At 31.7% G+C, this 24,798-nt stretch overlaps 10 protein-coding genes and 1 long non-coding RNA gene across 12 annotated transcripts; 5 read left to right on the forward strand and 6 right to left on the reverse strand.

Annotated features, from left to right (window-relative positions):
- Window positions 1-1,907: 1,907 nt before the first annotated feature.
- Window positions 1,908-5,635, forward strand: LOC128389733 (Krueppel-like factor luna). Its single transcript, XM_053349362.1, is given in 5 exon segments — window positions 1,908-2,405; window positions 2,652-3,263; window positions 3,266-4,387; window positions 4,420-4,584; window positions 5,134-5,635. Coding segments are annotated over 5 exon segments (2,388 nt in total). The 5' UTR covers window positions 1,908-2,247; the 3' UTR covers window positions 5,465-5,635.
- Window positions 5,636-7,030: 1,395 nt separating this feature from the next.
- On the reverse strand, window positions 7,031-8,488 carry LOC128389726 (all trans-polyprenyl-diphosphate synthase PDSS1-like). Its single transcript, XM_053349356.1, is given in 2 exon segments — window positions 7,031-7,503; window positions 7,505-8,488. Coding segments are annotated over 2 exon segments (837 nt in total). The 5' UTR covers window positions 8,128-8,488; the 3' UTR covers window positions 7,031-7,289.
- Window positions 8,489-8,626: 138 nt separating this feature from the next.
- Window positions 8,627-9,447, reverse strand: LOC128389728 (histone H3). The gene has a single exon (XM_053349358.1). It carries the CDS (start codon window positions 9,340-9,342, stop codon window positions 8,932-8,934), a length of 411 nt encoding a protein of 136 aa, XP_053205333.1. The 5' UTR covers window positions 9,343-9,447; the 3' UTR covers window positions 8,627-8,931.
- A 249-nt stretch (window positions 9,448-9,696) lies between these two features.
- Window positions 9,697-10,683, forward strand: LOC128389724 (trimethylguanosine synthase-like). The gene has a single exon (XM_053349355.1). The coding sequence runs from the start codon at window positions 9,743-9,745 to the stop codon at window positions 10,586-10,588; it is 846 nt and encodes a 281-aa protein (XP_053205330.1). The 5' UTR covers window positions 9,697-9,742; the 3' UTR covers window positions 10,589-10,683.
- A 165-nt stretch (window positions 10,684-10,848) lies between these two features.
- Window positions 10,849-11,590, reverse strand: LOC128389730 (histone H2A). The gene has a single exon (XM_053349360.1). It carries the CDS (start codon window positions 11,471-11,473, stop codon window positions 11,099-11,101), a length of 375 nt encoding a protein of 124 aa, XP_053205335.1. The 5' UTR covers window positions 11,474-11,590; the 3' UTR covers window positions 10,849-11,098.
- Window positions 11,591-11,836: 246 nt separating this feature from the next.
- LOC128389729 (histone H2B) lies at window positions 11,837-12,428 on the forward strand. Its single transcript, XM_053349359.1, has one exon. The coding sequence runs from the start codon at window positions 11,870-11,872 to the stop codon at window positions 12,242-12,244; it is 375 nt and encodes a 124-aa protein (XP_053205334.1). The 5' UTR covers window positions 11,837-11,869; the 3' UTR covers window positions 12,245-12,428.
- A 743-nt stretch (window positions 12,429-13,171) lies between these two features.
- LOC128389731 (anamorsin homolog) lies at window positions 13,172-13,985 on the forward strand. Its single transcript, XM_053349361.1, has 2 exons — window positions 13,172-13,701; window positions 13,766-13,985. Exons 1-2 carry the CDS (start codon window positions 13,441-13,443, stop codon window positions 13,871-13,873), a joined length of 369 nt encoding a protein of 122 aa, XP_053205336.1. The 5' UTR covers window positions 13,172-13,440; the 3' UTR covers window positions 13,874-13,985.
- Window positions 13,986-14,511: 526 nt separating this feature from the next.
- On the reverse strand, window positions 14,512-16,778 carry LOC128389723 (uncharacterized protein DDB_G0271670-like). Its single transcript, XM_053349354.1, has 2 exons — window positions 16,172-16,778; window positions 14,512-16,095 (listed from the first exon to the last, which is right to left on the reverse strand). Exons 1-2 carry the CDS (start codon window positions 16,239-16,241, stop codon window positions 15,005-15,007), a joined length of 1,161 nt encoding a protein of 386 aa, XP_053205329.1. The 5' UTR covers window positions 16,242-16,778; the 3' UTR covers window positions 14,512-15,004.
- A 98-nt stretch (window positions 16,779-16,876) lies between these two features.
- On the reverse strand, window positions 16,877-17,989 carry LOC128389727 (biogenesis of lysosome-related organelles complex 1 subunit 4-like). The gene is made up of 2 exons (XM_053349357.1): window positions 17,812-17,989; window positions 16,877-17,724 (listed from the first exon to the last, which is right to left on the reverse strand). The coding sequence occupies exons 1-2, from the start codon at window positions 17,887-17,889 to the stop codon at window positions 17,245-17,247; spliced, it is 558 nt and encodes a 185-aa protein (XP_053205332.1). The 5' UTR covers window positions 17,890-17,989; the 3' UTR covers window positions 16,877-17,244.
- A 173-nt stretch (window positions 17,990-18,162) lies between these two features.
- Window positions 18,163-23,090, forward strand: LOC128389722 (neutral ceramidase-like). 2 transcript variants are annotated; one of them, XM_053349353.1, is made up of 3 exons: window positions 18,163-18,483; window positions 19,114-20,587; window positions 22,008-23,090. In XM_053349353.1, the coding sequence occupies exons 1-3, from the start codon at window positions 18,462-18,464 to the stop codon at window positions 22,648-22,650; spliced, it is 2,139 nt and encodes a 712-aa protein (XP_053205328.1). In that variant the 5' UTR covers window positions 18,163-18,461; the 3' UTR covers window positions 22,651-23,090. The 2 variants fall into 2 exon arrangements, with proteins under 2 accessions (XP_053205328.1, XP_053205327.1); XM_053349352.1 differs by lacking the exon at window positions 18,163-18,483 and having other exon boundaries at window positions 18,608-20,587.
- On the reverse strand, window positions 22,888-24,199 carry LOC128389734 (uncharacterized). Its single transcript, XR_008325497.1, has 2 exons — window positions 23,653-24,199; window positions 22,888-23,231 (listed from the first exon to the last, which is right to left on the reverse strand). It is a non-coding gene; the product is annotated as an uncharacterized LOC128389734 (long non-coding RNA).
- Between the last annotated feature and the right edge of the window lie 599 nt (window positions 24,200-24,798).

Below are 24,798 nucleotides of genomic sequence, written 5' to 3' on the forward strand. Positions count from 1 at the left end.
ACAAATCACCAACAATTAGTCCAAATAATCAAACTAATAGAAGAGTAGAAACTCAATCCTTAATCTAATATCAATTGTAATTACATTTTAATCAAAAGATTAGATAATCAAGTTAATTATCCTTGTTATCAATTAACACAATCAACTAGACTGATTTAATTATCTACACGAAACAAGAAAAAAAATAATAACTCCAAAGAGAAGGATAAATAAGATAATTTGAATTAAATGAAATTTTCTCTAATCAACTCTACTGATTATTTAATTCTTTACCTTTAATTGTAAACGTTAATTATGATAATAATAATTGAATTAAAAACACAATATATACTTTGAAATGAAATAATAAATGATAAAGAAAAGATGAGAATAAGAAATTGAATCCATACTAATGTTTCTTGTCAATTAACGAAACCATAGAAAATCAAATTTACTTTTAACCATTTCGATTGAAATTGTTATTAGGTAAGTAAAGTAACTGTTCATTCACCACCACCACCTACACTCCTTTCACCCTCCCCACTCCCAATATCCATGATGGAATCAAAATATCAACTAATATCATAACCAATCACGTGAGAATCGACATTCCCATTGGACTATCTTGAAAGTTATCACAAATTGGCTCCTCCTCTTAAGCTAATCTGTTAACTATTTTCTATATAAACGAAACTCCTCCTTTCTAGTTTATCATCATCTTCACCTTTTCTTACCTTTTCATCCTTCGTCATCATCACTATTTCACTGCGATTCATTATCATCATCAACTCAGGACAAACTTTTAACTCCCAGACCATTTTATCATCTTAATATCTTTTAAATTGAGTTTCAATTGTTGATAAATTTTCTCATTTCCAATGCTCATCATTTAATTACTCAAACAAGTGATTTAACTGATTGATCAACTATTAACCTTTAAATTGTTTGTTTCAATTGTGATTTAGTTTGGTTCCCATCAAAAGCAAAACAAATAAGAGAGAGATTAATATCTTGGTAATCATTTCATTATATTCTCGTAATTAATTGTTAATTGTTATTATTTTTTTCTGCATGAATTGTATTATTTTCGTTGTAAATTGTTTGATTAAATTTTCAGTTTCTTTGCGTTCATTTCGATTGATTCATTTTTCTTTTTAAACTTTTTTTCTTTTGCTTGATAATCTTTTTGATTAATTGTTTCTCGAGTTAATTATCGCATGTAAATCGTTGAGCTGACCAAATGTTCGTATCGGAAATGATTATGGACAAAGTGATTAGAATGATGATACATTTATGATCGGATGTTGAAAGCGATACTTAGAATATCATCTTACCTAATCTTCCTCTTTTTCGATTGTTTTTATTTCTTCTCTTTTTCGATCTTCATCCATTTCCACCTCACTTTCTATCTACCACGAGACCAAATGTTCACTTCCTCTCCCACTCTTTCTTTCTCTCTCTCGATTAACTGTACTATCATAACCTCGTTCTTCTCCCGAGCACTTCCGCTGAATGGATCATCATCTTCGTCGGATGATGATAACAAAGTAGCTTAAGAGCATCAGGGAGACTTTTTTATCCACAACATCCTCATCATCTTTATCTGCATCTGCATTTTTATCTTCATCCTTTTTTCTCATCATTTTCACCTCTTGAGACAAAGACCAGTGACAAGATTGATAGAAAGATGATGATCATCATCTCTCTCTCTCTCTGTCATCCTTTCATCTTCCTCTATCATCCTGTATCCTCCTTCTTGTTATGTGTCCATTTTAAAATCATTAATGAAAACTAATTGACATAAGCCATCCCTATGACTTACCTTTAACAATCAACATCTCTAATTGTCATCAGTCAATAGACGAGCTCATTTAATCATCATCATAATCAACTTAATCATTTTCGACTCGATATTTTTTTTTCGCAACAAAAAACAAACTTTTTCTTTGCTTTCTTAATAGTTGATTATTATTTTCATCTATCGATTGATTATCTAAATATGTATATGATTTAATTACAGAAAAGTTCAGGTTTGTCAATTGTGATTGTTTCCTTTTCTTGGATTGAAATTTAATTATCGTTCATTGTGATTAAACAATAATGTTCATTACTAATCATCAGCATCTTTGGTATCAATTTGATTGTACATTTGTTAATCTGTCCGTCTGTCTGTCTTAATTGTTGTTGTTGCCTGTTAATTGTTATAACAATCAATCGTTTCTTTCAATTACACTCATTATATTGTATCTTTAATTGCAATTAATCAAAATGAATGACGAAGATTTCCTTTCGTGCCTTGGATACAATCTTAATGATACAATTACTCCTTGTCCAAGTGATTCTGGGATTGATTTAAATTCAATGGAGTTTGATCTCTGGTCACTTAATTGTCCAACACTTAATCACAACAATCTGACCTTACAAAGGTAAGAAAATTAATAATTATACAAATTATTCACTTTAAATTTAATCAAACATTTAATTAAACTTTGAGCACGTTGATTTGATCCTGTAAAAGTAAAGTTAATATTAAATCAATTGGTTATAATTAGTTAATTATGCAACAAAGTTAAATTAATTTTATGATATCTTGTAATAGATTATTATTATTATTATTATGATAATTTAATCGTGTTTCTTTTTCCTCCCCCTATTTAATTGCCATGATTAAGAATGGAATCAAGTTCATCATTTGTTAAATCAAATGATTACGTTACTGATAATATCTCAATTAAATCACTTCCAATTGAATCAAGTGAAATTTTTCCAGAACCAATGATATCACAATCAAATAGTGTCAACACTAATCAATCAAATGCTAATTACTCTTATGGGAATAATAATATTTACAATACAAATAATTCATCACAATCAGGAGGAGGTTCAGTTGATTTGAATTATTTCAATCAATGTAACGGTTTCACTGTTTCAAAAGTCATGATTACACCTTTATCACCACCACCACCACCTCCCCACCCTCCTCCACTCCCAACAACAACAATGCCATCATCATCATCATCATCATCGACAACCACAACCACAACAACTACAGCAACAACGTCAAATATTGGAATCAACTCTAATCAGCAACTGACCAACAATCAAAACTCAATTAATAGTATTGCATACTCATTCCACAATTCAAATGGATCAATTAATCAGATGAACAATTTACCGAATCATAATATTCACTCATCACAACAACAACAACCACAACAACAACCCCTTATACTCACAATCAGCATCAAATTGTTTCTGATCATCACCATCATTCAAATCATTATCTGACTAGTCATAATCACAATTCAAATCATCATGTTAATAATAACACCAATCATAATCATAGATTTTCAGTGCCACAACCAGCGAGTGGATTATTTCCCACCTCAATGAGTGTTAATTTATCTATGAACATGACCATGGGCTTTGCTACTTCCCCTGTTTCAGCGGAGGCAACAGCAGCCGCTGCCGCAGCTGCGGCTGCTGCAGCGGCATCAAGTCAACCAATTGTTTGGTCAAATACAACAACATCATCACCATCAACATCTCAATCAACTGTAGCTTATGAAATCGGAGGCGGAGTAAATAATCACTTGAACATTTCCACTCCAACAGTAAATCCCAATCAACTAAGAGGCTGTTCAACATTAACTAATTGTTCACCGCTAATTACCAGCAACGGTTTCAACAATTTAACTGGATTCTTTGATAATCCATACAGTCCGACTTACCCAACATCTCCTGGTTCATCATTTCACCACCATCCACCTCCACCACCTCTTCCTCCACCTCTTCCTCCTCCTCCTCCTCCACCGCCTCTTACAACAAATCAACATCCTCATCATCTTCAATATCATCATTCAGATAATTTACTAATTCAAAATCAGCCTGTTCCTCATAATCTTCATCATCCTCATCATCAATCTCAACTGCAACAATTGCACAATATAAATCATCATTTTCACCATCAACCTCACCACAATCAAGACCAACAAGATCCCAATCATAATCATCATCACAACAATCAAATATCAACAATCAATCAAATCTCATCAGATGATAAAAGTTATCAAATTGAAGATATTATTGAAACGACAAATAATCTCAATAATGATTCAATTAACAATCAAAACCATCACAATGATGGAAACAGTAACAATCTTAACGATAACGATGATGTTAAAATTAACTTTAACTCCAATAGTTCAACTACAATCAGATCAATTTCCCCGTTAACTGAACAAACTCAGAATGAGATTAACGATCATCACTCTGATTATTCAAGATACAACAATCATCTAAATCATGATCACAATCATGTTTATCGTCATAAAGGTAAAATTGCCCAGGAATTAGCAGCTCTTCAAGAGATAAGCCAAGAATCAGATGAAACAATTTACTACAAAGAATCATCTCATCATCAACCTCATCTTCACCAACCTCTTCAACAACCTCATCACTATCAACTAATCAACACACTAATCATAATCTAAATAATTCTGGTTCATCTTCACCAAATTTGTGTCGCATTTGCGGCAAAACTTACGCTCGTCCATCCACATTGAAAACTCATCTTCGAACTCATTCTGGTGAAAGACCTTACAGGTAATTAGTAAATTGTCAACAATTAACTAACCTTTTTATAGGTTGATTCAAATTGTTCAGTTCTATTATTATTATAGGTCAGATTGTTTCTTTTATCATTATCGATTCTGTTACAATCTTTTATTATTATTAGTTCATTTTATAGGTTAATTTGATATTGGAAACTAATTTATATCAAACTAATTAATTATCTTCATTGAAAGCTGAATACTAATCAAAGGATGAAAGTTAATTACAAGAGTTTAATTAGTTATCAGTTGAAAAACTTTGATTGTTGAAAAAATTGATCAGATATTTGATTATAATTTAAATCATCTCGACTTTTTAAAAATATAACAACAATTTAGTTAGTAAATTGTAAATATTAATAGTTAGAAATAGATTGTAATTTGATTGAAACTAATTAGAGTGAGAATTGATTATCGTAAATTTATCAATTGGTTGATAGGAATTTGGAATGAAATTTTTCATCTAAATTCATTGATAAGATTAATTAGATTGATCGATTGATGGAATTGATTTTTTTTTCTTATTCTTTTCTTAATTCAGATGTAGCACGTGCCATAAATCCTTTTCTCAGGCCGCTAATCTAACGGCTCATATTCGTACGCACAGCGGTGAGAAACCTTTTCGTTGTCCAGTTTGTGATCGACGATTTTCCCAAAGTTCATCGGTGACAACCCACATGAGAACTCATTCCGGCGAGAGACCTTATCGTTGTGGAAGTTGCCGGAAGGCATTTTCCGATTCGTCGACATTAACTAAACACCTTCGAATTCATTCCGGAGAGAAACCTTATCAATGTAAATTGTGTTTACTGCGATTCTCACAATCAGGTAATCTTAATAGACACATGAGAATTCATACCAACATCACCTAATCAATTAACCATTAACTCTCAACAATTTAACTGTAATTAACTTTTCAAGACAAAACAAATCAACTCCCTGAGTCTGTGTGTTAACCTTTAACTTCATTTTTTTTCTGGTCAATAACAATTAACATTTAATTAATTACCAACAATTAAACTGCTACTAATGCTCCTTTCAATTGTCACAATGATTATTATTTTTCAATCAATTAAATTAACTAATTATTTTAATTCAAATCTTTCAACATGCTTTTAACTGTCTTCTCATCATCGTTGTAAATCAAATTAACTAAATGGTTGAAGTTACAATTAATTATTAATAATTACTTTCGATTAATCAGAAATCTTCAATTCTTATTCAATTTCAACCGATTTGAATTAGAATCAACTAATTGTTATCATTTATTAAGACACTGAATTGATTTACTTTGATTTAATGGTCGATAATTGTTATTAAACTTTAATTGTCGTACGTTTTTTACTTGATTGTTACATTGTAATGATAAATCATGTTGAACAATCAAAATTAATTAAGTGAATGAGTTAACTGTTTAATTAACTGGGCGTTGTTCAACGTTTATTAGGTTAATTATGTTTAATAGTTTATTTTGACGCTTAATTTAGGTTTATCATTGATGATGATTGTGATTATGATCATTGATACAATAATAATAAGATATGGAAACGGATAAATTAATTTTCTGAATAAGGTTAAGGGAAGGAGAGAAAAGAAAGAGAAAAAGAAAGAGGAAGATGAGATGAAGATCAATTTGATCAAATAAGAGTCAAGTTAACAATTTATCAACTAATCAACCTTCCCAATTATCGACTTCCTCATTACCGTCAATTCGGTTGTAATCACAATTAAGGGACAACTTGATTCTAAATATAATTTGGTTCTATCATTTAATCAAAGAGAACTAATTTTTCTCTTTCTTTTTTTACTTTCATTCTTTTTGATGGGAGGATGATTAGGAGATGACCAATTGACTCCCGTTCCGTTAATTTAGTTCAATCAACTAATCTAAGTGATGGAGAGAGAGAGAGAGAGTGAGTGAGTGAGAGATTTAATCATAGTTTAGTATAAATGGATAATCAAGACAAAGTTAACTCTCTGTTCATTTTACGAAATTCAAGTTTCTCAGTTTTTTTTCTGTTCTTTTCTCGAGTTCAATTGTTTCACCAGTTCGAACTGTTTTTTCTTCTTCGAAATGTTCATTTTCTCCGTCGTGACCATTAGGATCTCTCACAATGACCACCACCTCCCTGTTCTAAGTACTAGCGCCGCAGGAGTGTTTACATTAAATGGGTATATTCAATTCACTCCTGCAGCCTTGGTGCTTACTATGGGCCGGTGCAGGGAAATTAGTTAATTGTCGGTGATTCTTTCATTATTCTTAGTGTGATTTTAATGTTCGTCCTTTCGAATTGATCTGATTGTGAAATGTTTTCCAACGGGTAAGTTAATTGTTCATTTGTGTTATTATTAATTAGCTTTAAGCTTACCCGAATTGTTGATTGGACAATTTAAAAGAAATGCTTTTAATCAAATAACAATTTGAGTCGATAAGTTAATTGTTTGGATGGACAAGTTTTCTTATTGAAATTTTTATCACAAATAAATAAGCTGAGATTGAGAATAAAATTTGATTGTTGAATAAAAAGTAACAATTAAAATAAACTTCCAAATATTTAACATGTAAGATTATGAAGTTAGAGTTGATTTTCATTCTGTAAGTTAATTGTCATAAATTTACTTTTGATTAATCAATGGGTTAATTCTGGTGACTAATGGAACTTGAAATGATTTGATTTTGTGAAGATTTTGGCACCACTATTTTTTCCTCTCAAGTGTCATTTTCGCAAGTTCGATTAGCGCCCTTTTCTCCGGGCAATCGATAAATGGATCAATGTATCTTAGAGCTTCGTCTGCATGTTGTTTGGCCAGAATTCTGGTTGATTGTAGTCCATCGGATTCCATGACAAAGGCATAAGCGGCCTGGACATCATTGGGTTCACAGAATCGTCGTTCTATCATCACATTCAATTGGGAAACTTTTCACTGCAAACAAAACTGGAGCCGTGGCGAGGCCCAGCCTCAGATCGGCTGCCGCTGGTTTCCCGAGTTCCGATTGACTGGAAACAAAATCCAAAAGATCGTCCACCAATTGAAAAGCTATTCCCAAGTTTCGGCCATACTGAAAAGCGGCTTCTTGGCAACGCGTGTCTGCCCCCGAAAGCAGCGCAACAGCTTTACAAGTGTACGCAATCAGCGAAGCTGTTTTTTTGAAGCTCTTGTGAATGTAGTCACTGAATCTCTCGAGAATCGTCTTCTTTCCTTTTGATCCCATTTGCATGAATTCACCTTGAACCAGGTCAAGCAGCACTTGAGAAAGGACAAAGATCACTTGCTCATTGCGAAGACGAGCCAACATCTGAGATGATCGAGACAAAATGTAATCACCAGCGAGAATGGCCTTCTTTTGGCCCCATAAAACATTCACTGAAGCTTTGCCACGACGGACATCGGCTGTGTCGATCACATCATCATGGACCAAAGATGCGGTGTGAATCATTTCGGTGGCCATTGCAACGTTTTTCTGACATTCCAATAAATCTGATCTTCCAGAGACATGGTAGTTGAGAGCTCGAGCCACCAACACCACGATCATGGGTCGAAACGCTTTCCCTTCACCATCGAAATAATAACAAGCGATTTCTTCCAGTTCCGGTTTCTCGGTCCACAATTCCTTCCGAATGTCCGAATACAAATTACGAAGATCATTTTCCACCAATTTCAAAGGAGACACAATTTCTTTTTCCTTTTCCTTTTCTCACCAGAGAAGAGAAACAAGATGAAGATGAACAAGAGGGACTACAGATTCTCGACAATATTGAACGAGATGAAAGAAGAAACAATTTCTTGGAGCATAAAGAGACCATAATCATTTCGATCAATTAAAACATCAACACGTCAACGAACTTTGATTGAGACAAATTCTTTTTTTTCATCTTCTACTCTTCTTCTAACCTCAAAATAGAAAACAAACCAGATTTTCTGCTTTTCTGTTTCTATAGTTACCGAATTTCAATTCAATCCATTGGCGGGAGAATAAATGTCAACTCACATGTTAACCTTTCTATTCAAGTAAATTGTATGAAATTGAACAATTTAGAGTCGATTGAATTATGTTTAATATAAATAAATGGTTTTGTCAAGGAATTTCAATCATTAATTATTAAGATAAATCGACTTTTCAATGTCAAGTAATATTAAAGGATAAAAACAAAAGCATAAAAAACTCTTTTTCGAAATTAAGTAATTGGCCCTGAAAAGGGCCGTTTTTTGGTATGGTTATGATGATGATGATGGTGGTGGGATTATGAGGAATGATTCATGATGATGATGAAGGGACATGGGGAATGGGACATTGATGATGAGGGAGAGATCCATGAAAAAGAGAAAAATAAGACACTTAAGCTCGTTCTCCTCGGATTCTTCTGGCCAATTGGATGTCCTTTGGCATAATAGTGACTCTCTTGGCGTGAATAGCGCAAAGATTAGTGTCTTCAAACAGACCAACCAAATAAGCTTCAGAAGCTTCTTGAAGAGCCATAACTGCTGATGATTGGAAACGAAGATCAGTCTTGAAATCTTGAGCAATTTCACGAACCAATCGTTGGAAAGGTAACTTTCGGATCAAAAGCTCAGTTGACTTTTGGTAACGACGGATCTCTCGAAGAGCAACTGTTCCAGGTCGATATCTGTGGGGCTTCTTAACACCACCGGTGGCAGGGGCTGATTTACGGGCAGCCTTTGTAGCCAATTGTTTTCGTGGAGCTTTACCTCCGGTTGATTTACGAGCAGTTTGCTTAGTACGAGCCATTGTTTTCACAAAGTAGAAGAGTTGAGATGATTAACAAGGAGAAAAAAGGAAAAGAGAATATTAGTAATTAAACTTGAATGTCAAGAGAGAGAAATTCAAAAACCAAATGATAAAGTTAAAAATGTTCTTTTTCCCTTAAATATCAACACCAGAAAAGTTTCTCTCAAAATGAGTCCTCGTAGAGTAAGAGTTTCGTCTCATTGGTTTATTTTCTTTCTCTTTTCTCAACACAAATGAAAAGCGGAAATTCGTTTTCTCTAAACATATGATTCACTTTTCTTTTGCTTTTTTTCTTTTTTTCTTTGTTTATTTTTTTCCATTATTTTCATTAACCTATTTTACTTTTTAGTTCTATTAATCAATTTATCTTTAAACAATTTATCTCAATGTGATAAACCAAATGTCCGAATCTCTTTCAAATAGTGAATGTGAAGTGAATGAAATTGAAATAATTCGAGACGAAATTAGTGATTTGGAGAAACAATTAATGGAGACTTTGGGTTTGCCTTCATCTTTTTCTACTACAAAGAGACACTTTAAATCGAAGGAAGAGAAAAAAGAAGCAAAGACCAATAAAAAAAAGAAAAGCAATAAAAATCTCTGCAAGTATTGGGCTCAAAGGTATCGATTGTTTTCTCGTTTCGATGATGGAATCCAAATGGACTCGGAATCTTGGTATTCGGTGACTCCTGAATTGATCGGGAATCACATCGCATGTAAATGTGTGAGAGATGGAGAAAAGTCAATGGTCATTATCATGGATCCTTTTTGTGGAGTGGGAGGGAATGTCATTCAATTCGCTTTGAAATCACCAAATGTCTTTGTGATCGCAAGTGATATCGATGGAAACAAAGTGCGAATGGCCAAACACAATTCGTGTATCTATGGTGTGGACAATCAAATTGCTTTTCTCGTCGGCGATTATTTCCAAATATTGTCCACCATTAAATTACCTGTTGATTGTATTTTCTTGTCTCCCCCTTGGGGTGGACCAAACTACTTGTCTCAAAAAGTTTATTCCTTGTCCAATATGAGACCAAATGGATTTGAAATATTCGCAGCAGCAAAAGAACATGTTTCATGTAATATCGCATTTCTATTGCCGAGAAACATTGACAGAGATGAAATTAATTCTCTGCTTCAACCAAATGAATCAGTGGAAATTGAACAAAATCTAATTAACAACAAACCCAAAACAATCACCGCTTATTTTGGCAATTTGGTTGACCAAACAAACTCAAGTTGATCTTTTCTTTTATTGTTAATCTTTTTAAATTATCTTTTTACTTTTTTTCTTTCTACTTAAATCAATTGACCAATAAAAAGATTATCGAAATTGTTTCTTTCGAAACTAAACAGTTTAATGTCTAACGGAGCTTACGAACTCTCAATGAATTGGATGAAATTTTCCGTAGATTAACTCATGGCTAAGATTTGGTCTTATTTTGATATATTAGACTATAAAGTGATTGATTTAAAACAATAACAATTCGAAAATTGTAAATATTAAGATTAAGTTTGTATTTTATTTTGACTACAATTAAACAAAATAGTAAGATGAATATCAAATTGTTTACATTCTGAAACAATATAAGCATAAGGATAAAAAACTCTTTTTACACATAAATGTAATTGGCCCTGAAAAGGGCCGTTTTTTGGTTATGTGATAAACATAATGATGATGATGAAAAAGGAAAGGGATGAGGGAGATGAAAAGAGATGAGAAGATGAAGAAAAATGAATGAATGAAATTAATTTAAGCTTTCTTGTCACTCTTCTTTGGTAAGAGAACAGCTTGAATGTTTGGCAAGACACCACCTTGAGCAATGGTCACACCAGCAAGAAGTTTGTTCAATTCTTCGTCATTTCTGATGGCAAGTTGAAGATGACGAGGGATGATACGAGTTTTCTTGTTATCTCTGGCAGCATTACCAGCCAATTCCAATACTTCAGCACCCAAGTATTCAAGAACAGCAGCCAAATAGACTGGAGCACCAGCACCAACTCGTTCAGCATAATTTCCCTTTCGGAGAAGTCGATGAATTCGACCAACTGGGAATTGAAGACCAGCTCGAGATGATCGAGACTTTGCCTTTGATTTAACTTTTCCTCCTTTACCTCGTCCAGACATTTTAGATTATTAGTTGATTAAGTTGATTTAAATTAGAAAATTAGAGAAGAAAACACAAAATAAATTTGATTGTCAAAAAAGAAATGAAACAAAATTTCAAACAGCTGAAAATGAGACAATCAACACAAAACAATTTTCTTTATATACTAACAGTGTAAAGTGTTTAACTCACTAACCAATAAGAAAAGAGTTTCTATCAAATGAGCCAATGAGAATGCGTGTGAGTCCTCGTTGAGTTAGTGGTGAGTTAAACACTTGGTGAATTAGTATAAAACTAAAGACAAGTTTTTCATTTGACATCTTCTCAAGTTTTTTTGATTATCAATTCTTTGTAATTGTTTCATTTCTCGATAATTTCTTTAGTTTATTTTAAATCAATTTTCCTAATTAATAATTATGCCTCCTCAACCATCAGGTAAAGCTGTGAAAAAAGCCGGTAAGGCCCAAAAAGCTGTTCGAGCTACCGACAAGAAAAAGAAGAAGAAGCGTAGGAAGGAATCTTTCTCCATCTACATCTACAAAGTGTTGAAACAAGTTCATCCTGACACTGGAATCTCATCGAAAGCCATGTCAATCATGAATTCATTTGTTAATGATATTTTCGAGAGAATTGCTGCTGAGGCCAGTCGACTTGCTCACTACAACAAGCGATCAACCATCACATCAAGGGAGATTCAAACTGCTGTTCGTCTTCTCCTTCCTGGTGAATTGGCTAAACACGCCGTTTCAGAAGGAACCAAAGCTGTCACCAAATACACTTCATCTAAATAAATTCATCCATCATCACCATCATCATCATCATCTCCCATGTAATCCCTTAAATTCATATAACCAAAAAACGGCCCTTTTCAGGGCCAATACTTATATGTGAAAAAGAGTTTTTTATATCCAAAGCTTTTGACTTATTGTGAATAATTTTACTTGTCCATTAAATTAACTAGATACTCTTAAATAACTGTTTCATAATCTAAAATTTTGGTTTAATCATTGAGCTTAATTAAGCTCTCTTACTCGTAGGCCTTTCAGATTGGATTGAAATTATTCAATGTGTGTTCTTATGTTTGAGTTTAATTAAATAAGCAGATGTTACACACATTAACTTATCACTTGAGATGATCGACCAAATTAATTAGTCGCTAAAATTACCAAAGATTCAATCAATAGATTTCTAAGTAAATTGTAGGTCACAACCAGTGAAAGAAACAGAAACAAAGGGAATCGGTTTCCCGGTTAACCAGAAAATCCAAACAAAGGAAATTTTTCTCTTACCTAAAAACTAATTTTCTATCAATTTTTGGATTGACCAGTTCAAAGAGAATAAGTAATTGAACTTGAATCAATTTGATTGCGATTAAAATCGCTGGAAATTGAATTTTCAAGATTTTTAGACTAAATTGAATTTCTAGTAATCAACACCAATCTTGAATCTTGAATGAAGACTTTGGAATCCAAAGTTTGGATGAGCTTCTGATCTCAAATAGAAATGATTAAAGGTACATTTTGCTATTTGAGATTAACATGTAATTTCCTCAGAAACTCAAGAATAATCCCAATCAAATTCTCCACTAAATTGCTTGAAACGATTAAATTATTCTAAATCAAAATTAATTGAATGGAAAATTTTCTTTCTTTTCAATTTTGGCGCTTCTTCCAAAATTCTGGTTTTTTGTTTACATTTTATTCAACTTGATCTTGATTACTTTCAATTCACTGATCTGTTTGATTGTTTCTCTTAATTCATTTTAATTTACAATCTTTAATTCTTTAATTCTTGTCAATTAACTGTTCCTTTATCAACTAACTTTACCTTCTCTTTTCTGAAAACTTTTCTATCGGCGTAATAAGTCAATCTTCCCTAGAATTGTATTGACCATTTGTTGCGTTTTTCTCTCATCTCTTTGATCTGAATTAATTTACTTTTCTTAATCTTGAATCTCTGTGATTACCTGTTTCTCCATCAAGTGAAAATGCTTCCTCAACCCGCTGGTAAAACTGTTGTCAAGTTGAGTACCGATGATTTGGTCGACGATGGTCTAATCGATGATGACGCTTTGTTAACTGAAGAGGATCTGAAGAAACCCGATCCAGCGAGTTTAAAGGTCACTGGTTCAGAGACTAAGAGAAAGGCCTGTGCTGGTTGTAATTGTGGATTAGCTGAAGAATTAGCTAAAGAAGAACGTGAAACCATAAAAAAGAACACCCAAAATGTCAAATCTTCATGTGGAAGTGTAAGTAGTAAAATTATCTAATATTATGGATGTTCACACCTTGTTAATTGTTTAATTTTCTCAGTGTTACTTAGGTGATGCCTTTCGATGTGCGAGTTGTCCATATCTTGGAATGCCAGCCTTCAAGCCTGGAGAAAAGGTCACAATCGATTCTTCAGATGATTTAAATTAATTGGTACAAATGATAAATTGATGATCCAACAATCAAAGAATAATAAACAAAACCGATTGTAACTTACCAGATGATTAACATTCAAGTATAAAGTGTTTGCTTTACAAATTTAGTTGATGTTTATTTTTAATTTATTTTCCAATTAGCTTTTAACCCTTAACCATTTTACCAAAAAAAAAATTCAAACAATTAACTAATCATTCAATTCATCTCTCAATCATCTACCCATAGAATGGTTTGTTTCGTTTTGTTTTGGTTTTTCTCGGAAACAAAAAACTAAACAACGGAAAAATAATCTAGTGTAATTTATGTAACAATTAACCCTTTAAATGCAAAATAATATTAATCAAGATGAAAATGTAATCACAAATTAACATCACAATGTTTTCAGTTTAACCCCAAATAGTTAACTAAATGATCCATGAAAACTGAATACCAACCAATGCGCAATTTAAGCTGAGACTTAAATTGTTGTAGAGTCGATAACCAATCGGCTCAGTCAAATTAAGGCTGAGAATCACAAAATTTCATGATAAACTTAATTGTTACTCAATTCCACCAATCAGATTATATTCCTCATAACAAATCCAATATTAATCTAAATATGATAGTTAAATTATCCCTTGGAATCCAATCATTAGCAATCATCTTAATTTCTTACCAACTATAATGTTAGAAAATTAATTGCAAATCAAAATCTAAATTGTGAACAATTTTCTCAAAAATCTTATAATCAGATTTGCTTTCATTTGTGAATTAGTGATTTAATAATTTTAAGCAACTTGATATCGGTCTGAATTTAATTTGTTTTCATCATTAAAAGCAATTAATTTGTGATTAATACGAGACCATTAATGATTTACCTTTCGGTTTGATTTGATTTACAAAAAGCAAATATCGATGATATAAATTTACTAAATCAATATGGTTTAGAAATAATTAAATGTCAATTGAATTTGATTTAAGAAACGGAAACAATTTGTTATTTTAAATTGAAAATATTGAAATTATTTTATATCAATGGATTGATTGTTAATCGATGAACATTAATTCAGTTTCAATGGATTACATTCAAATGGAAGAGGGAATTTAATTAAACGGAACAAATTGAGTAAAATTAGAAACAATTGATTAACATTGTTCATTAAGAATATTGGTTAATTCTCGAATATATTCAATTGCAATTCGAAGGGTTTTTATTTTGGACAGATTCTTTTCGGGCGGATGTCGACTGAATTCATAAGGAATGGCACTTCGAAGATGCCTTAAGGCGCTATTGAGACGGTGCATTCGAGTTCGCTCTTGTTGATTAGCTAAATCCCGTTTACGTTCCAGTTCATCTTGAGAAAGATTTTTCTTTTTCGAATATTTTTTCCAAACTTTCTTATTACGAAATCGAGCCTTACCTTTAGAAGCCGATCTTGTTGTTATCACTGTTGTTGTTGATGATGATGATGATGATGACGGCGGTGGTGGAGGTGATGAGGATGATGATCTAAATGAAGATAAACTCGAAGCAATTGTTTCACTTTTTGATAAATTATCGGGGTAACAATTGTATTGACTGAAACATTGTTGATGAGATCGATGTTTGTTGATTCTGTTTGTTAATTGTTCAGATTGCTCGCGATAATCATCACTTCCCATTTTAATCACTTTTTCACAATTTTCCCTGATAAAATTGGTATCAAGAGTTACATGGTGATCAACATAACCACCGAAATCATCAATGTAATAATAATAATCACTGTTTCCATTGTGACAATCGTTATCACCTCGATAAATTTTCAACTGTTTAATTGGAGGTGTTGTTGTGGACACTGTTGATGAAGAAGGTGATGATGATGATGATGATGATGATGATGATGATGATGATGTTGGTGAAGATGCGGATGAAAATGATGAGAAAGATGAAGATGGGAAGATAAACTTTTGATTGGTAAAATTTTTGTTCAATGTTAAATTAGATTCCATAGTGAGACACAATTTGGAAGATAATTGTGATTCAAACAAACAATCAGTCCAATTAGCTTTACACCACTGAGATTTATCAATTGATTGTTCAGTTTGTAATAATAATTCAATGGATGGTAATTGCTGATGGTAATGACACAAACCAATTGAATCTTTACTCGATTCATCACAGAAAAAACTATTCCGATCCTTTCGTAGATCACTAATGTTTAGATAGATAATTTCACCATCAGAATTTGATTTAAAATCTAAACAATTAAATAGATGGAAAAGAAGAGGATTAAAAAAAAGATTAAGATTAACCCGAATCACTTAATCACTTACCTGATGTAAACTGTTTGTGGTCATTTGGTAATACAAATGAATTGAAATTTTCCTCTGTAATTGTGGTCATCTTTTCAAAACTAGTTGGTTAATTACTGGAAAGTAAACATTCAAACTGATTTGTGATTATATGTGAATCTTAATTTGTATTATATTCTGTGTATTCAAAGAGTTAATTGTTACATAAATTATATTAGATTTTCGTTTTTTTCCCGAGAAAAAAACAAAACAAATGGCTCTTTGGGTTGAAGATTGAGAGATGAATTGAATGATTAGTTAATTGTTTGAATATTTTTTTGGGTAAAATGGTTAAGGGTTAAACTGATTGCTAAATAAATTAAAAATAAACAAAAACAACTAAAGCAAAAACAATTAATTTGCAAAGCAAACACTTTATACTCAAATGGTTAATCATTTAACTAACATTAAGTTTTTCTTAATTTGTTTCTTGTCTCAATTTAAGCAAATCTGTTTGTTTGTACAATTATTATTCATCTGAACCGTGTAACTTTATATAATTGTAATTAAATTACTACAACGAGAACTCAATTACCTTGGTAAGCAAATTCACAGAGAATTAAGTTAATTACTTATCAATCATCTAAACGATTAACTATCATTCCCTTTCCAGTGTTACATTTACATAGAAATTAATTTGGTTTTTTTTTCCTTTGACCTAAACTTATAATCAACTCTTTTTTGTGGTTAAAATTTATTTAATTGTTCCTTGTGATTTATTTACTATTTGTGTTTCTTCAGGAATGTAAATTATTGTCAGTTGATTAGTTGATTCATTTCATAAGGAATTGATGCTTGAATCTCAATCAATTTACAATATTGAGTATTACAAATTTGGTTGACTATCAATAAGATGTCAACGGTAATAATAATAATAATAATAATAGTTTTTACAATTAGTAGACCAAGTTTGAGATTGGATTTGATTGTCTGTGATTTTTGATTGCCCAGAGAGATTTTGATAGTTGTAATAATATATGAAAAATGAAAAATAAATTGTTTACAATTTTAACAGAAAAATAAAAAAAAATTGATTGGTCATCTTGATGCTGTTGTTAGTTGGTCATTTCACTTGTTTCGTTTGTCTTGATTTCTGATGAATTTGATGATTCTCCTTGTTGAAATTCACTGGAATCACTTTGTCCACTTCTATTATCAATATAATCTTGAGTTTTGAAAATGTCATTAAAGCCAAATGTTGGTCTCTTGTTTGGAGGTGTAGTTGGAGATTTTGGTTTACTATTATTCAACAGAGAGCTGATAAATTGTTTCACTTTACTTTTAGATGCGAATATTTCTTCCGCTTTAATCAGTTCCTCTTCCATTTGATTTACTTGATCCTTAACCATTTTAACAAATAATTCTAATTTATCAATTTTAGAAAATAACGTTTCCATTTGTTTACTTTTCTCCGCTATTTCTGGTAACAAGTGTTCCAAACGAGAAGTGTTCTCATTTCGTATCACATCTAAAAGGGCACAAAAATCTTCCAAAATAATTAAATTCTCTTCAATCGAATTATCAAATTGTTTAACCTAAACGAGTGAGAGAGAGAAAAACAAAATCAAATTAACAAATCAATTCCAAAGTCACAACGATGATCATCAGAAAACGAGACTTACCACTTCACTAGTGTCAACCTTAAAGTAATTAGAATATTCATCTGCCACTTCCTTTACCAAATTCGAAGCTTGATCCATTAATTGTAATTACATTCGGCCGATCAAAGTAAATCCAATCAACGTTCAAATGTTCAAAAATCAAAACAACAACAAGAAAATCAATTAACTCACATGACCATATGATCGAGAGAGAAAACGCCATCTAACAGTAGAAAAGTGAACTAGCATTTCGTAGAAAATCCACTTGGTGGAGCTGCAAGTCGAATGTTTTGACGAATGTAATTGTTTCCCCTTCTGGGGAAAATCAAATGTTGATGTTTTCTGTTTGTTAATTGAGAGAATTGAGTTTGTTGTTAAAATGATTAATTTACAATTTTGTTCCTTTAACTAAAACAATTTTAATCTTCAATTAATGTAAATTTTATACTTGTTAACATCTTCCCAATATTTTTTAACCATAATCTGTAAAATTAACTAACCCCTTGTATCTTTGTAAGATAATCAAAATTGTCAACAAGTCTAATCAACAAGCTTTCATATAAACATATTAATATATCATCGTAATCATCATAACTATTGTGTTAAATTCAATATAAAATATAATCAATTGTGACAATTGTTTCCATCATATTTTTTTTTCTTTACAAATAATGGATACTCCAGAAAATAAAGGTAAATCACCTAGTATATTGTGTGTAAATCTAAAACTGGGAGGAGAGATTTTAACACATAAAAATGTTCCTTTGTCTATTCACTGGCAATTTTATCAGAGGAAGAGTTGTAACAATGAGTTACCATTTCATCCCACCTAATCTTTAATCTCTCTCTTTCTCTCTCATTAATTATAATTCTAATCTTCATTTAAATGTGACAATTGGTATACTAATTGTGTTTTACTCTAATTATGTGTATTGATTGGGCTCTTTCATTGTGCTTCTCACCAGCATAGAGACAGAGAAAGAGAGTTATCTCTAATTATATTTGATCTTCTCCATTGTTTACCTTTATCCTTTAACAAAAGACTAATTAAATTGCCGTTAACTTTTTCAACTCTTAAGCAATCAACTAATCGACTAATAGCCACAGCTATTATAAGTGTCTATTGCTTAATTTCTTCAAATAATCCAATAATTGTTCCCAATTAATTAGTTTTCGCTTTCTTAGATTGATGATTAAACTTGACTAATTTTAGCTTTTTCTCAATCTCAAGTCATCAGTATTTCTTAATAATTTTATTCAAGATGAAATCTTTTATCAACATATCAACAATTTACCTTTTCTTATTCATTCTTACCCTAACAGCGTCTATATTTTGTAACAATCAGAATTCAGATCAATCTGATGATGATGTTTACCTTCTTGGTGTTGGTATCGCCGATGTTACTGGACCAGCCGCCGAAGTAAATATGATGGGCTACGCAAAGTTGGGTCAAGATTCGGGTGGAATTCATTTTCGTCTCTTCTCTCGAGCTTTTATCGTTGAAGATTCTTCGGGAAATCGAGTTGTTTTTGTTTCCGCTGATGTTTGTATGATCGATCAAGCAGTTAAAACTCAAGTTGTCGCTCGATTACAAGAAAAATATGGCGATCTTTACAATATCGATAATGTCCTAATCTCAGGAACTCACACTCATTCTGGACCTGGAGGTTTCCTGCAATATTTACTCTATACGATAACAGCCCAAGGTTTCAATTGGCAATCATTCAACGCTGTTGTCGATGGTATTGTTCGTAGTATTCAAAGAGCACATTCTTGTATACGAAAGGGTCACATCTATTATAATCAAGGATTACTCTTCAATGCTTCAATTAACAGATCACCTTCCGCTTACCTGAATAATAGTGAAGAGGAAAGAAAAAATTATCCCCATGATACTGACAAAGAAATGCATTTGCTTAAATTTGTTGATACCAAAGAAAGACCCTTAGGATTGATAACCTGGTTCGCCGTTCATCCAACCTCAATGAATAACACCAATAGCCTTATCTCCGGTGATAATAAAGGTTATGCATCTTTATTAACTGAATCACATATCAATAATGCTCTTAATGAAAGTGAAATTAATCTACCTGGACATGGGCCATTTGTCGCCGCTTTTGCTGCAACCAACCTGGGTGATGTGTCTCCCAATATAAAAGGTCCCCATTGTGCAGATACTGGTCTTCCTTGTGATATTCAAACCTCAACCTGTGGAGGTAAAAATGGTAATTGTTTCGCTGTTGGTCCAGGTAAAGATATGTTTGAATCGACAGCAATTATCGGTGAAAGGCAATATGAGAAAGCAATTGAACTATTTGAAGGTGCAAGTGAAAAGGTCTCTGGACCAGTGAAATTTGTCCATCAACATGTCGACATGACTTCCATTGAGATTGAACAACCTGATGGTACAATAGCTCGAACCTGTAAACCTGCAATGGGCTATAGTTTTGCCGCAGGTACAATCGATGGACCTGGTGCATTTGATTTCAAACAAGGTACAACTACATCGAATCTTTTCTGGAATTTGGTTCGGGATTTCATCAGTAAACCAAGTCAAGATCTAATTGACTGTCATCAACCCAAGCCAATCCTACTCGCCACAGGTCAAATGAACTTCCCTTACCCTTGGCAGCCAAGTATTGTACCTCTTCAGATTATTCAGATCGGTAATATCGTTATTACTGGTGCACCCGGTGAGTTTACCACAATGTCAGGGAGACGATTACGATCAAAAATTGGTCAAATTTTAAATCAATCAAATGAAAATATTATCCGTGATGATGAAAATGAAATCAGGTGAGTGAGATTTACCGTTACATTAATTTAATCATCATTTAATTGTTATTTCCAGGAGCATTTTTCACGTTCAATTTTATGTATACAGTGTTTCTCTTGTGTGTGTTCAATATAAATTATTGTACAAGTCTGATGGTATGATGATGATGATGATGATGATATTTCCATCATGTCATGATAGTGGTATTTGATTCAGTTATGGTAATGGCATTAAAAAGTAATAGTTCTGATAATGATAATGAGGTAACATGAATACTATCAACATTCAGCCTTAGCCATTGACCTCAAATTTAGTCGGAAGTAACAATTTAGTTTGTACCGGTTATTTCATCTAGATCACCATTACTCTTGTGGGAATCATTATGATGCAGGCACCAGTTTGATAATCATTTTGATTCATTAAAAGTTAGAAAGTTTCATTATAATTGATGAGAATGAAAAAAAAAGGTAAAAGTGAAAATTTAAATTACATCGAATTGAATTCAGATTAATTAATAGTAATCCCATTCTACTGTGACTTTAATTATCTCCTAATTCTATTACATTGATTAACAATGACATTATTTTTTCCCTCTAAATGAATAATATTAATCATCCTTTTGTGTCAAGTTAATTGTTTGAATTATACACTTGAAAAAGCAGAAACGGGAAACAATTAACTTCTAAGAAAGAATCAAAATAAATCAAATATGTTTAATTAGAAAATTGAATTGATCACGAGAAAGTTAACATTGTAATAAAGATAATTGTCATAATCAAGTTAATTTAATGATGGAAACATAATCAATTATCACTTAAATCAGTTGGAAACAATAAATCACAATCAATATTCAAATCTAATAATTTTGGTATCTCTCTTATAGCCTTTAGATGTGATAAAATGAAACAATTAAGTAATTATATTCTTTGTTTCAATAATCATCGTGATTAAAATAACAACAGTTCGTCATTTGCTTGAATAATAATAGAAGGAAAAAAATTTAATCATTGGTTAATTATTTTAATCACAGCAACAGATCATAATTATCATGACAATTCAATTGAATGTAAAACAAAAACAAATATTATTCAATAATATTAAGAATCAAAGTTAATCCGGAAAACAAATTATTCAGTTATGATTGTGAACTCATTTTATCCTCATTAACTGTTGATAGCTTTTTTTCAGGTTGAAATTGAGACTTGAAATGTATTATTAATAATTCAACAAAAACATGATGATGATCATGAAAATTTGGATGCATTGAAAGTGAATCAGTAACAGGAAGTAATTGACATTGAATTATTTTACTTTTCAAATTTACTGTTCCTTTATTTTTCAATTGAATCAATTTTATCAATTCCAAGGAAATGACAAATTGTTTGTATTTATCTCGTTTAATTGTCTAATCAAATGAATCAATTCAATTCTATCCAACAGATATCATGTTATTTTAGCTGGACTCAGTAATGCTTATTCATCATACGTCGCAACTCCCGAAGAGTATCAAGTTCAACGGTACGAAGGAGCTTCAACAATTTATGGTCCTCACACTTTGGACGCTTATTTATTGAAATTTGGTTTATTAGCTCAGAATTTGGTTGACGGAACTACACCCGAACCTGGTCCTGAACCACCTAACCTCTTGAATCGTCAAATCAGCCTTAGACCGGGAGTTGTTTTCGACTCAACTCCACCAGGTAAACACTTCGGTGACTGTATCCTCCAACCAGCTGATGTCTATACTCCAGGTTCAACTGTAGTTGTACGTTTTGCCAGTGGTCATCCAAGAAACGATCTAATGACAGAAAAAAGTTTCCTAACTGTAGAAAAATTAATCGACGAAAAAAACAACACCTTCCAAGTTATATCAACCGATTCAAGTCTGGATACCAAATTCTTCTGGAAAAGAACCAACAGTATTTTAGGTCATTCTGAGGCCATTATTTCATGGGAAATACCGTTAGACGTTAAACCAGGTACTTATCGAATAAGACACTTTGGGTCTTCCAAAAACTTTTTACAATCAATCAAATCTTATTCTGGTCAAACAGAACTTTTCAAGGTTAACGACAAATTGTGAAATGATAAAATTCAATTATTATCATTGTAATTCGTTGATAATATAACAATTATACCGATAAAGTAATTTATTTCGTTGGAACGTTAAACAGATAAACAAAGAGAGAGAAAAAATCAACAGATATTTAATTATGTTTGCTAATCAAAAGCATTGATAATTTAATCATTGCAACTTGTCAATACCCTTCCGTGTAATTAGAATGTTTCTTAATCACATTAATTGTTAATCACTTTACCCCGTTTTACCCATCAATCTATTTCCTTTACAAATCTTTAACGACTAATCCTCTCATTCATTACAACTAATCCAATTCCTCTGTTATTGCAATACAATTATTTGATAAATTGTTTTTTTTTCTTGTCAAATTAAATTTATATATACAACAGATAAATAAAATTTATCGCAATCAAAAAAATCAAAGTAAAACATAAACAAAATTAGACGATAATCAATTTTTTCCGCATCAAATAATATTAATAATATAATCATATCGATGATTGATTGATAACATTGAGTGTGATCATTAACATCGCGATGTTTTAACAATTTGACCTTAAAGACGAGCGTAAACATCGTACTAACTGTGAAAAAAAATTACGACAATTAAGCTAATGAATGAAAGTGATGATTCTTAAATTGATGTAATTGATATGATGATCAATTAGATGGATTGAAATTGAAGAAGAAAAAAATTTACTTTGTTACAATGTAATGGATCAGTTTAGGAACGATAACTTGGTATGAATACATTAATTTGGAATATAAAAAAAAAGTTAAGTGGGTTAATTGATTAGCGCACTAATTAGCTGAGAGTTAATTGTTTGTTTGGTTATACAGTTAATTGTGAGAAAAGGTAAGTTAATGAAACATTAAATTTTCAAATTACATGCATGATAATAAGCAATAAGTTACATTATCTACATTGTACTACAATAGATTTGTTTAACTGTTATTAACTTGATTAATTAGATTATTAACCAGTTATGAATATATATTATTTACCTTGTAATTAATCATCTTCTTCATCATCCTTGCAACCGGAACAACAGCCATAATCATGTTTCCCTTTTCTCGGTAAAAGACCAGGAAATAGAAGCGGATTCGGAGCAGATCATCTGATGAGCATCAAGGTAAGAAAAGATAATCAAGAAGGCGAAATGTTTCATCCCGTTTATTTGTAATTAAGCGAAAAAAAAACAAGAAAAAAGAGAGAGAGAGAGATTAGTTAATTGTTGAGAATTGTAAAGAGAATAGAATTAAAATTAAGATAATTATGATGATGAGAAAAGTTAATGACTCAAGGCTTCGGTTAATTGATTAGAAAGTCATTCCATTGAAATTGATGTTTAACTGGAAACAAAATTAACTTGGATTCACTTTACAGATCAACTTGTTGCTCGTTCAACAAATTGATTCATCATTATAACTGATCATCAATTGATTAAATCAATTACCGGCAGTGATTTAATCTCTAAACCTTGGCCTTGAATCTGAAGGGTAAAGTTTAATCAAATTGATTATTCTGAGAGAAAGGGAAAGTAACTTAAAGGATAACATTTCTCCTTGGTTGAAATTGATTAGATAACAAGAAGAGACAGTTTTGTGAAACCCCTTTCGCCCTAAGGGTGAATTAAATTACCTTTTTGTAATCAACAATCAACGTTTAATTACCTGAAAATGATAATAAGAAAAGGCAATCGCCCTTGTTGAAATTAACTTTCCGTCTCTCTCTCTCTCTTGCCAACACATTCAAAGCCTTTTCTTTCCCCATAATAATGATAATAGTTGTTTTTTTCTTTGGCATCGAAATATTAATCAACGTACATTACATGGCTCTAAACGTTTCATTGAGTAATTTAATCACAAAATTAATTGTAATCGCTAATGAACAAAATGAAAGACACTAATTTACCTTTTTCAAGGTAAAAACGATTAAAAAAGTTTTTCTATCCAACAGAAATTTCAATATCATTTTCTGTCGTCATTTTCATGGTAATCATGAGTCTCTGAATATAATTGAACAATCTGTTTATTTCTCTTTCCATTCCTTTGTTAACCTTAACATTAATTAATTATCAACAATTAAGACTTTAAATTACTCGCGGTTTTTTCATTCGATGGCGTTTGTGGCTCCATCTGTTGATAGAT

Source organism: Panonychus citri, unplaced genomic scaffold (assembly GCF_014898815.1).
Source record: "Panonychus citri isolate SS breed McGregor unplaced genomic scaffold, ASM1489881v1 Contig00110, whole genome shotgun sequence".
In the NCBI taxonomy this organism is placed as follows: Eukaryota; Metazoa; Arthropoda; class Arachnida; order Trombidiformes; family Tetranychidae; genus Panonychus; species Panonychus citri.

Coding starts and splice junctions, on each gene's coding strand:
- LOC128389728 (XM_053349358.1), bottom strand. CDS start 9,342: ATGGCTCGTACTAAGCAAACTGCTCGTAAATCAACCGGAGGTAAAGCT.
- LOC128389724 (XM_053349355.1), top strand. CDS start 9,743: ATGTCCGAATCTCTTTCAAATAGTGAATGTGAAGTGAATGAAATTGAA.
- LOC128389730 (XM_053349360.1), bottom strand. CDS start 11,473: ATGTCTGGACGAGGTAAAGGAGGAAAAGTTAAATCAAAGGCAAAGTCT.
- LOC128389729 (XM_053349359.1), top strand. CDS start 11,870: ATGCCTCCTCAACCATCAGGTAAAGCTGTGAAAAAAGCCGGTAAGGCC.
- LOC128389731 (XM_053349361.1), top strand. CDS start 13,441: ATGCTTCCTCAACCCGCTGGTAAAACTGTTGTCAAGTTGAGTACCGAT. Junction 13,702..13,765: donor TCAAATCTTCATGTGGAAGT/GTAAGTAGTAAA, acceptor TAATTTTCTCAG/TGTTACTTAGGTGATGCCTT.
- LOC128389723 (XM_053349354.1), bottom strand. CDS start 16,241: ATGACCACAATTACAGAGGAAAATTTCAATTCATTTGTATTACCAAAT. Junction 16,096..16,171: donor CCACAAACAGTTTACATCAG/GTAAGTGATTAA, acceptor TTAATTGTTTAG/ATTTTAAATCAAATTCTGAT.
- LOC128389727 (XM_053349357.1), bottom strand. CDS start 17,889: ATGGATCAAGCTTCGAATTTGGTAAAGGAAGTGGCAGATGAATATTCT. Junction 17,725..17,811: donor AGGTTGACACTAGTGAAGTG/GTAAGTCTCGTT, acceptor TCACTCGTTTAG/GTTAAACAATTTGATAATTC.
- LOC128389722 (XM_053349352.1), top strand. CDS start 19,053: ATGAAATCTTTTATCAACATATCAACAATTTACCTTTTCTTATTCATT. Junction 20,588..22,007: donor GATGATGAAAATGAAATCAG/GTGAGTGAGATT, acceptor TCTATCCAACAG/ATATCATGTTATTTTAGCTG.